The following is a 12,453-nucleotide window of genomic DNA, read 5'->3' on the forward strand; positions in this document are numbered from 1 at the left end:
TATTCAAAGTAAAATTAATAATAGATTAGATTCTGTGACCTACTACTGTATTTCTTTTTAGTGTTTCATACTCGTCATAATATGACAAGGCTTGATAATTCTTGCCACATTTGCCAATTTTACCTGGCATAAAATTAAACATCTTTCTGTAGCAAACAGTACTAACCTATCTTGGCTTCATTAAACTCAACCTGGCCAAGAGATGGGTTCCAGTAGTATCACAGAAGCATTAGTTAATCCAAGTTTTATTTACAGGTGTAAAACTTTATTCAATAATTTATATTGGTTTGCAGAATAAACATTGATGCATCACTGGAAAGTTGGTGCTCCACTGACACACTCTATGACCAAATAATACAAATGAAAATATCATAAATGTAAATTAAAATGACTGGAAATCGGTTAAAAACTCCACTTAGACTTAATGCACACAGGTAAGGAGTCTGGTGCAGTGCAACGAGACACTTTCAGGTGGCCTTTCTACTCACGGTCTTGTAAGTCCTGCAATCTTAGAGGACTTACATAAACAAGGTGATTGTGTTGCATGGGAAAGCGCAAGATTCCGAGACCAAGGGGCATATGGTGCATGGAGGCCTTACAGTGTAGCCGAATGCAATAATTTGTGTTGGACACATGGAGGAACTTTTATCAGTTCTGTCCTATTTCGAGGTTTTAAAGTATCCTGTTGTAGAGACTGAGGCAACTCACACCACCGGGACACGAGTAACGGGAGCAACATGTCCTTTAAGGCTGTGGTCCTTGCACCGAGAGATTCTTAGACCCAGGAAACAAAGGAAGGCGTAACACTAGCGATGGTAAGAGGCAGAGGTAAGCAGGCAAGACCCCCAACAGCAGAGAAAAGAGCAGCATAGCCAGGAGCGTGATGAGTTGTGGACTTTCTAGGCTACTTGCTCCGTGCAGGATTCAATCCTAACGGACACCGAAGAGCCTGTCCTCACAGAAGCAAGATATGATTGTGTGGACAGAAACTTCATAAAGTTTAAATGAGTTGAGTCATTTTGGTTTTTTAACATTCATCCATAGGGTTTATTATAAGTGAGTGATTGTTGTTGTTGTTGTTGTTGTTGTGTACCATCGAGTTGGAACCGACACATAGCAGGTTTTCAGAGGCAGTTAAACTCCTAGAAAGAGACTGCCCTTTCTTCTCCCTTCTCCCACAAAGCAGTTGGTGGCTTTGAACAGTTTGCCTTAGGGATTATAGTGCAGTTTCTTGTCACAAGGTCATCAGAGCTGCAAGAGGTGGGAGAGATGAGAGAGAGAGAGAGAGAGAGAGAGAGAACGAGAACACATTAATACTCAGAGTACACTGTTAATGTCAGGTGTGCCTCTTTTTATTGTTTGTTCCTTTTCATTCACATTGTGTATCTTTTTTTTTTTTTGAAACGCAGGTCTGCATTTTCTTTTATTTTTTTAAGTCATTTCTGTCCTTTACAATGTGCTGTCCCACACATACACACATATGTGTGCACTTGCACACGTGCACACAACCACACTCACACAACTTGAGATGGAGAGAGGAGCAAGGATAGCCTCCAAATATGGGGTTTTACAAAGTTCAAAGTCAATTACATGTATGTGCTTTTCAGGCATTACACAACGTACAGATATGATCCATTTAACGATTTAGGCTCCTCAAAAGGTTCAACAATGAAAATTCCCTGTGAAAGAGTATACATAAAAGCTCTGTAGAAGCAAAGTACAGTTTCCTGCAAAAAATCAACATCAGGCATACATTGTGTGTTTACATATATTCCTTGAGAATGTTATTGTCGCAGTGCATAAATTCATTCAGTAAAAAGATCTGGAAGATGATTTTTCAAGAGACTTAATGCATTGTGCTCTTGGGTAAAAATCTTAAGTCAAAATATTAGTTACTATGATAAGTTAAAACTGCATATATATATTATGTTAGATATAGACATCTAACATACATGTATGTTAGAGATCAGAAGAGGCTATAAAGAAATGCAAATAGTTGTGCTTAGGGACTTTTTTTGGTAAAGTAGTTTAATAAATAAAAACTTAAAAAATGTCTCAGTGACTGATACAAAATAGACACGGATATCAAGGATTTTCTATGCGTGGCCTAGAGTTTAAAGGATCGGCTAATCCCAATTTGGGCACATCACTTACATGTGGGTAGGCAAGGGGCAAGGGAGAATAGAGACCAAGTCCACACCTCCTTAATATGAAGCGTTTCTGTCCAGAGTCACAGCCAGGGTAAACCAATTAGATAACTCAATTCCTATCTTCCCTCAAAACTCTCAGACCTATTTCTAGAAGGGAGGTCTGGTACACAGTACAATTTATAGAGGTTTTTAGAAAGACCTATATGCTTGGTGTTAAGACCACAACCTATCCAGTAGTTCAGCAGATGAATTAGTCATGCCTTGTCCTCTGTGAATCCCCAGGACACGCATGATCCCTCAGTATCTTAATGTTTTACATTAACCGCTAAAATGCTGTCCTAGAAATGCAACTGCTCGTGATGGTGAGTTCAAACCCAACCCACTGCCAACAAGTTGATTCCAATTCATAGCAACTTCATAGGTCAGAACAGCCCGTAGGATTTCTAAAACTATAATCTTTACAGGGTTGAATTATTTAAGTGCTTGAAAGCAAAGAAGTCACTTTGAGGACTAAGGTGTGCCTGACCAAAGTCATGGCATTTTTCCATTGTCTCATATCCACGTGAAAGTTGGATAAAGAATAAGGAAGACACCTTTGAATTGTATTATTAGTGAAAGTACTGAATAAGCTACAGTCTGGAAAAAAAAAACCCAAAAATTAAAAAACACCCCTAATCAACCTGTGTTGGAAGAAGTGCAGCCAGAATGCTCCTTAAAAGCAAGGATGGAGAGAATTTGGTCTCACATACTTTGGGCATGTTATCAGGAGGGGCCTGTTCCTGGAGAAGCACGTCATGCTTGGTAAGCAAAAAAAAAAGGGTCAGCAGGAAAAAAAGATGACCCTTAACAAGGCAGACTGCCTCAGTGACTGCAAGAATGGGCTTAAGCAGAGCACAGAGTGTGACGATGGCACGGGATCAGGCAAGGGGTTTTTTTCCTGTTGTACAAAGTCGTTATGAGTCAGAGCTGACTGTATGGCATGTAGCAACAATCTTGACAAAAGCAGACAGCCACATTTTTCGCCTGCAGAGCAGCTGGTGAGGTCAAACCACTGACCTTTCAGTTAGTGGCTGGATGCTTTAACCGTTGTGCTACTAGGGCTCCTTTCACAATAGCAGACAAGCATAGCTTACATAGCAACATTAATGCTTGCAAACAGAAAATAAAAATTCTTTTCCTTTTAAGAGGGTCAGTTTGCCCTTTCAGTCTTTAACTTTGACGGACACATGAGCTTAACAATCAGAGTGAACTAGAAAAAGAGGCTAAAGTAACAAGTGCCTGATTTAAAGTCATTTGCACATTATGCATTGATATAAAAAGATTTTCTTCAAATCATTTCATAGGGGGGAAAATCATTTCATAGGAGTCACTCAGAAACTCCATTTCTGTCTTTAGCATAATGTGCTGGAGTTCTTAAAATAAAATGAGAAAAGTAATTCAAAATATATATTACACATTTGCGATTATTTTAAATCATTTGTAGCATGTTAATGGAGTGAAACAGAGATAAAAGGCAGTTCACATTCATGGTGTTTGGAAGATAAAATTACTTCAGAAGTCAACTGAAATCCTTGGCTCCTGGTCTAAGTACAGCCATTGTGATAAGACCTAAAATGTATGCAGCCACTAGTTTCTGATTCACACTTAAGTGGAGGTAGAGAGGCACCAGCGATTCCACATCTCCCAGCGTGGGAAGCATCAGGGCCGCAATGCAAGCCACTCCCAGGAAGACAGTAAACTAGGGCCTGAAGAGGCACTTCTGTTTTCTGGTTGCGATGACTGCTCAAAATATAAATTGTCTGTTGAATGCTCCTTTATTGTCTTTTCATCTTCTTCCTTTTGTTGTTCTTTTGCAGATGAGAGAAGAGTGGCCACAATCTCCTTCTTTCCTAAAGCCTTCCTCTGGCTTTGCTCAGAAACCTGGAGCCGGAACTTGTCTTTTACACCATAGTGACAGGACCGCACGTCTCGGTGCCGAATCACGCTATCCACACAACACTGAGGCTTTACTGCACCTGTAGCATCAACGACAACATACTTATTTGGAGTAGTACACAAAACTTTGAACTCATAGGGATTCTAGAGAGTCAACACTTGCTTATGTGTTGACTGATCATCTGCGTAAAATAGTAACTCAGTGGGAAACACGAAAACAGGAAGATTCCCTTCCACAAATTCTGGTTGTCTTTTTGGTTGATGCATTGGCACTGAATCCCCCCCGCTGTGGCTTCTGTTTGTACAGTCTCAAATCGACTTTGGACTTGGTTTAGCTTCAGTTAAAAACTCCAAAACGTCTTGGCAATCTCGGCGACACCGGCTCCTCAGAAAGCAGCTGCGACTGCTCCTCCGCTCCTTTGTCAGCGGCTTGCGGCTGCACTGCCTCACATTGTGTATCTTATGATCATTCTTATACATTGTGCCCTATAAAAATAATCACCATTGATCAATGCCCACTGTTTCCCCAACTCTTCAGGTACCCCCTGGATCATTCATAATTGCTTCGTCCACTCACTCCAACCACCAAACTCTAGGATCCCACGATTTCACCCTCCTTCCCACTTCCAGCCTCCCTGTACTCTCCCCTTACCTCTTTGAATATCCACACATATTACTAGTTATCCTTACACTGTTACAAAAATTCTCTCATCCTGTGTTTGTCTTTTGGCACCCAAGTTAATTCACTCAGAATGTTTTCTAGCCTCTCCCATGTTATATTTTTCGGCATCATCTCTCCTGGGCTGCACAGTGTTCCATCTTGTGAATGTATCACAGGCGATCAACCCAGTAATTTGTTGGTGGACATTTGGAATGTACCACTGCTATGTACATCAGTGTACAGTGTATAAATCTCCATTTTTGTCTCTGTTGTTTTCCTTGTTTTATCTGTGTGGCTCTTGCCATGAATTTTATAACTCTGTGGAGAGGGAGGGAATGCTGTGGAGTTACTGTTGGAGTCACAATTTGTTTAGGAAAATAATTTACAGGCATGAGATCTGTGTGTGACCTACACCTCACAGGAATCTTCCCTGGACTAAGGATGCTGTTGATGCCAATTTTCTCTAACATGAAATTAAAAGAAGTCACATACTTTCATCTCTAGGCCATTCTCATACTTGATGACTTATTCATAGTGGTTAAATTCACTAAATTTGCAATCAGCTCAGTCAGATTCCAGTTCTACTCTACACTAGTCAACATGAAAATTGAGACAAAGCACTTAACTTCTCTTTAGCGACCATATTTTGTCTTTAAGTGGAAAGTAATCACTATAACTGCATCAAAAATTGATGCAGAATAAAGACACTGCCTATTACAATAACTTTTTAGTATGTATTTCAAGTTCTCTTTAAACGGCCTATACCCAACTCTTGAGAACTTCTGAGTGACTCAATGTTTCTGAGTGAGAATTATCAGAAGATGAAGAAGAGTGAATTTCAGTGGATGTAACATATGCGACTCATGTCCAGTTTCTCATGCAGGATACTCTTCCTCAGAAGACCTAGATCTGTCACTTGCAACTACGAGAATGGCCACAAAGAATTTCCCGTTAGAATTTTTTTTCATATTGCAGACTACTATTGGTATCCTAGGGAATTTCTCTCTTCTTTCCCATAATATTTTTCTCTCCCTTTCAGGCTGCCAGTTACGGTACACAAGCTTGATTATCAGGCACGTGACTGTTGCTAACTTCATGGTCATTCTGTCTAAAGCAATCCCCCAAACTCTGTCATTCTTTGGCTTTAACAATTTCCTCAATGATTTTGGTTGTAAAATTCTTTCCTATGTTCACAGAGTGGGCAGGGGCGTGTCCATTGGCAGCACCTGTCTGCTGAGTGTCTTCCAAGCCGTCACCATCAGCCCTGGGAACTCCAGGTGGGCAGTGCTGAAGGTCAAAGCTTCCATGTACATAGCTTTTTCTATTATTTTCTGTTGGATCTTTCACATGCTGCTAAATGTCATATATCCAATCATTGTTATCAGCCAGTGGGCCAATAATACTATCACAGAAGACAAAAAAAATATATACTGTTCTTCTGTTCATCGGGACAAAATTGTAGGATCACTTTTTGCAGCACTGACAGCGTTCCCTGACGCTGTGTGTCTGGCACTCATGCTCTGCAGCAGTGGCTCCATGGTTTTCATCCTGTACAGACACAAGAAGAGGGTCCAACACATCCACAGGAACGTGTCCCCCAGAGCCTCCCCTGAGACCAGAGCCACTCAGACCGTCATTGTGCTGGTGAGCACCTTTGTGTCTTTTTACACTCTTTCTGTCATCTTTGATGTTATTATAAAAATTTCTGGTCACTCAACTCAGTTGTTATTGAACTTAACAGGACTAAGTGCTGCATTTTACCCAACTCTCTGCCCTTTTGTTATCATAAGATGTGAGTTCAGAGTCTCCAGGGGTTCCTCAGTCCGCATATGTAGATAAAGTAACAGCGCAGTGTTAGAAATAAATATTGTTAGATTTGCCTCCTATTTTGTCAGAAATACATTCTTACCTTACGATTGACTGGTTTTCTTATCAGATAGAATGCAAACACATGTTTAGTAGTTCTATTGCTGCTTTGCAATCTCACAAATTGGTTGGGCACATGCACACCTGGATGTATATCTTAAATAGCATGCACACAAACGGTGCAGGAAAATTGGTTTTCTAGTTCCATCGTTTTTATTTCTGCCACGCAGTTGGTGGAATATACCAACCAGATGAGTGAGCCTTCGTGGTAAGATTGGTTCGTTTTCTCCCATCCCACCAACTTTAAAATGAGAAAGTCTGGGAACACAGTTGACAATCTCAACTACAAGCAAGGAAGGAGAAGCAGAGAATACAGCACCATCCTACAGGACCAGAGATTCCTGCCCCAGTCAGAAGAGGAACAAAAAACTGACTGAACATGAGGGGGAGATGAGTTGGGACTGCTGCCTCATGGAGCCAGAGCCAGGGGTTTCCAGTCACTATTTGATGGAGGACTGGGAAAGGGGAAGGCTGTTAGGAGCAGTTCAATTCATTTTGCTGTAACACATATTATGAGATATCTTAAACTATAATTTGCTGTCTTGCATTATGAAATGTGTTTGCTGTGGAAAAATGTTATAATAAATTTGATGCTTAAGTATAAAAATAAAAGTATTTGGTGCAACCACTGTGGAAAATGGTGTGGCGCTTTCTCAAAAAGTTGCAAGTAGAGATACCATTTGACCCAGCAATTCCACTAGTGGGACTATACCCTAAAGAGACAAAAGCTGCCATCCAGACAGATATAGGCACACCCATGTTTACTGTGGCTTTGTTCGCAAAAGCAAGGAGTTGGAAACAATCCAAGTGCCCATCAACAAATGAATGGATAGAGAAGTTGTGGTATATTCACACAATGGAATACTACGCTGCATTGAAAAACAAGGAACTCATGCAATATTTTCAAAATGGGTGACCCTGGAGGACTTTATGCTGAGTGAACACTCTCAGTCACAAAAGGACAAATGCTGTATGGTGACACTGTTGTAGAACAGGACTGACGTCAGGGTTGGGGTAAGACTGAGAAAAACTGGATAAATTAAGTATACTGTATTGAAACAGATGAGGGAGAGAACAGTTATCACAAGAGTCCAGAATTAAGGTTGCATAGCGGAGTGTACTCAGGACGGTGAGGGGTGAGGGGGTTGTGGGGGGATTGTATACCAATGAAAGAATTTTTCTTTTACTTTTCAAAGAGAGAAGTGAACTGGACTGGGCAAGGAGAAGAGGGCAACAATGAATGGATGGAAATCCAAGATCTCTGTAAAAGTTCATTAAAATGAAAAGAAAATAATAAAAGTATTTATGAAAATATATATTAGCAGTTTAACATGTCTAAATGGGCCTCTTTGAGGCTGAGAGCCCCACTAAACACAGTAAGTGCAAATCCTTGATAAGGGACTGTAACTGATAATAACTTGCCTGCAAAGCTACTGTGTGAATCCTGATAAGGAACTGTTACTGCCTATGTTACAAAGAGAACGTAACTTGTAAATTCTAAAGTAAGAAATATGTTAAGAACCTGCTATATTATATGTTAGAATTAAAGTAGAAAATATGTTAAGAACTTGCTATGTTATATGTGAGAATTAAAACAATATGTTAAGAACCTGTATATTATATGTTAGAATTAAAGAAAATACGTTAAGAACTTCCTATGTTATATGTGAGAATTTAAACAATATGTTAGAAACTTCCTATCTTATATGTTAGAATTAAAATAAGAAATATGTTAAGAACTTGTTATATTATATATTAGAAAGAAAGTAAGAAATAGGTTAAGAACCTGTATATTATATGTTAGAATTAAAATAAGAAATATGTTAGGAATTTGCTGTTAGAAATTATGTTAAGAATATTTGTGAAAGCATACTGAACAGTTAATATGTCCAATTAGGCTGCTTACAGGCCTAGGGCCCACTGACCACAACAGCTGTGAGCCCTTGATAAGGAGATATGAGTGGTTACTGTCCTTTTGCCAAGGAAACACAAGGCAGTCCTTAAGGGTTTACCAGATTCTTGAATTTGCTGACCTCTCCCTCCTCACTCAGGGGAAGGTTTTCAACAGAAAGAGCTTGGCTTCATTTGCATTGAATTCTCTTTGTGATTTACTTCCTGATAATTTTCAATGAAGATACAGGGAAGCTCTGGTTGGGTCTTCCGTTGAGAACTGCTGGCCCCCTGTTTTTACTCTATTTTATCTCATTCCTGGCTGGCTGTCTCATTATTAACAATCATAAAAAATACTTTCCCCTCAGTCTGCAACAGGAGGGATTGCATAGCAATGAAAGAGTTTTTCTTTTACTAATCAAGGAGAAAAAGAAATTGGTGGGTAGGGGGTGGGCAGGGAGAAAAGTGCAACAATGAATAACTAGAAACCCTAAGTCTCTGTAAACTTTCATTAAAATTAATTTTAAAAATACTACAAAAAAACCCCGCACCTTATCACTAAGTTTAACTTGAGATAGAGTTATAAACTCCCCTTCCCTGGGTCTTGTTTTTTTCAAGCCTCAGGTTACCAGTGGGGAAGCCATGGATACCCATATTCATCCAGTAGGGTGTAATGCAATTGATTTTAGGGATTTTTCTTATCAGTTGCTTGCACTGTGCTATTTTTTACTTGTATCTCCTTAATCACTCTTAAATCTTTTATTGTTGTTTTCTCTGCATAATTTAAATTATAGTGAAGTACCTGGGCTGAAGCTGAGAAAAAATTTTGGCTGAGAAATATTCACAGAGTATCAGGGGATCCACAGTACTCATGGTCTTCACATTTGAGAATTCATTTCCAGTTCACTCCATGGGGGGCTCCATCTGTCTCCAGGATCTGGGACAGGAAAGAGACTCCCAGACACATCAATGGTGTCATCAGACAGACTTACCAGAAACTTTTAATTGGTTTTCTTAATGAGCATCTGCAACACACTTCCCAGAGATGTCCACATCTCCCCAAGCCTGCACTGTCAATGCCACTGCAGGTGAAATGGTAATCTAGGTCTGCGGGGAACAGAGGAAACATTACAAAACATCTGGGCCATGGACTCTGTCTTCATCCCTCAGACTCTTGCCTTGGATGCCATGACCCTCGTCCTGAGCCTGGTAGACTGGCAGCTACAAGGACCTGGGTAAGTATTTGCTGTTTCAGCCTGAGAGACAGAGGTTGTAAGGGATGGAGACCCATGAGAGTTTGAGTAAATGGTCGTATGGGAATGAGGAAAACTTGTGAATTAGAAAGTGTTCCACTCTTCTCTATGAAGCAGGCCTTTGTAGTTTGTGATGAAAGATTATAGAGGTCTAAACCCAAGGATTCTATCCAATCTCTAAATGTGTTAGTTCCATGTAATGCCATCCTCCAGAATGGTGATTTTAGATGTTTAATCCTAGTGAGCAAGAAATCTGAATTTTAAGCTGATTAAAGAGTCCTGGCCCTGATCAATCTGTGTGTACATATTGTAGACATTTTAGGATGACTAGAGGTTTCTCTGTCTTCAGCCCATTCTTGTAACACTGAGCATTCACTTGTGATACGTGAGTCACCTAATTCTGGACAGAAATATTGTATCTGCATTGTCCTCGCCAGAGTAGAAATGCTTGCTGTATGTTTGATGGCTGGTGCGTGAATAGAAGCAATCATTGTGCTTTTTCTCCGACATCTTAACAAGGCTGCACTTTCGCTTCTCGGCCTTTTGGCTAAGATCAAGTGTAACAAGGCTGCACTTGTGGTAGCTCCTCTCCGAGCTTCACGATGCTGCCCAAGGACGACAAGAAGAAGAAAGATGCCGGAAAGTAAGCCAAGAAGGACAGAGACCCAGTGAACAAACCTGGGGACAGGGCCAACAAGAAGAAGTAGTCCAAAGGCAAAATTCAGGACAAGCTCAATAACCTGATCTTATTTGACAAAGCCACATATGACAAACTTTGTAAAGAAGTTCCCAACTCTAAGCTTATAACCCCAGCTGTTGTGTCTGAGAAGATTTGAGGTTCCCTGGCCAGGGCAGCCTTTTAGGAGCTGCTCAGTAAAGGGCTTATCAAGCTTGTTTCAGAACACAGAGCTCAAGTCATTTACATGAGAAACACCAAAGGTGTCGATGCCTCAGCTGCTGGAGAAGATGCATAAACAGGTTCAAGCAACTGGACATTTTAAAAGATAAAACTTTACTCAATTAAAATAAAAAAGAAGCCATTATTGTGTCTCTCCTGAAAGTACTTTTTCTGTTGATGAATGGTGGCCTAATTTACCTCTATCTTAAAACTACGCTTATGGAAAGAACCTTTTCTAATACCAGGTTTCACGAGTCAGCTGTCAAGGTCAAATATCTTTTCTTTTTGTCATGTCAGATGGGTAATATGCCTATGCGGTAACAAGGTTTAGTGGGTGGCACATATCATACAGAGGTATAAACTCCCATCAGCATGCGTATGAACCGGAAAAGGATGAAGCTCAAATATACCATATACTATTTCTCTGGTTTAAATGCATCCTACTGTGTAAGGAGACATTCCAGACTTTTCAGTCCATAAAATGAGCAAGAGGTTCGGACGGATAGATTTTGTTGATCAGTTATGTTAATAAACTGCCCAAATGCCCCTCACTGCTCAGACTTTTACTCGAATATTATAATAATCAAATTATGAACATAAAAATTAAAATGAATAATATTGATTTCTTTTCTCTACTGTTTTATCACATTTTACCATCTCATGTCTCAACCGACATGATAGGAAATTGCTTAACAGTCCTGAGATAGGTGTCATTGCAATTTATTCCTGGCGTAAAAGGAAATGTGTCGGTCTTGTCATACACAACTCGGATATTAAATCTCTCTAGAATTCATTAAACCCAACATATTGATGTGGTGCAATTCAACAGCATTAGTGATTTTAACACACACACACACACACACACACTCGTGCACGCACCTGATGATACATTTCCACAGAATGCCCTGGCCAGGAATGAAGGAAGAGGGAGAGAATGACAAATATGTTGACTTTTATACAAAAGTAGCAAGTGTTTACAATGTGTTGCATGTATGTGGCTATTACACATTAGTATTGGGTCCATTTGGACTCGTAGGGACCTTCCAGAATGGGACAGAAATGCATCTGTGGAGATAATCAGTCACCATCATGTGGTGACCTCCAGAATCAGCACTATGTGCTTCCGCCAGTCTTGATGTTGTGCCTTTACTATCCAACTTTTGTTTGACTGTGCAACACAGAAACACCAGGCCACCAAGGAGGCTCTTATGAGGCATGGCAGAAGGACCACAATGCAAAAATGGGGGAAAGCTTACTCATGAAATCATTCTGCGTGCTCATCAAAGTGTTCCTATGTAACCTGTTTTTAAAAGAAGATCAACTAATAAAAGTGAGGAGACTGAGTAGGACAAGAGAGGTCAAACCGAACCAGACTGCAAACTTAATGTTTATTTGATGCATCAGACATGCATCTTCTCCCTTATTTGGCTTCTCTGAGATTTCGTTGACTCTAGCAAAGGTCCAGAAAAGTCCACGTATTGATGTCACCGCTGGAAAGAGTTTTTGGAAAAGGGCACAAACTTTACAGAATAATATGTGTCAAAAAATTATTTAACGGTGACCTCATTTGCTAGGTAGACATTTATATGTTTTGAAACATTCTGTGCTAATACGAAACCTGTACTTGGACCAAGAGCCAGTAGTCAGAACAAAGCAGGGTAACACTGCATGGTTCAAAATTGGGAAGGGTGTACGCCAGGGATGCATCCTGTCTCCATACCTTTTCAACATGTATGCAGA

The 12,453-nt window shown here is 40.1% G+C and overlaps 1 protein-coding gene and 1 pseudogene across 1 annotated transcript in view; one reads left to right on the plus strand and one right to left on the minus strand.

The window, feature by feature from the left end:
- Nucleotides 1-3,708: 3,708 nt before the first annotated feature.
- LOC102868933 lies at nt 3,709-4,352 on the minus strand (annotated as a pseudogene).
- A 1,324-nt stretch (nt 4,353-5,676) lies between these two features.
- The window catches only part of LOC102869331, a 17,617-nt gene continuing 10,840 nt past the window's right edge, over nt 5,677-12,453 (plus strand). The window contains exons 1-3 of the mRNA XM_006902959.1: nt 5,677-5,731; nt 5,786-6,023; nt 6,132-6,423. Coding sequence (XP_006903021.1) covers nt 5,677-5,731; nt 5,786-6,023; nt 6,132-6,423 — 585 coding nt within the window. The remainder of the gene's footprint in view (nt 5,732-5,785; nt 6,024-6,131; nt 6,424-12,453) is intronic.

This window comes from Elephantulus edwardii, unplaced genomic scaffold (genome assembly GCF_000299155.1).
Source record: "Elephantulus edwardii isolate Elephantulus edwardi_28Jun2011 unplaced genomic scaffold, EleEdw1.0 scaffold00478, whole genome shotgun sequence".
Lineage (NCBI taxonomy): Eukaryota > Metazoa > Chordata > Mammalia > Macroscelidea > Macroscelididae > Elephantulus > Elephantulus edwardii.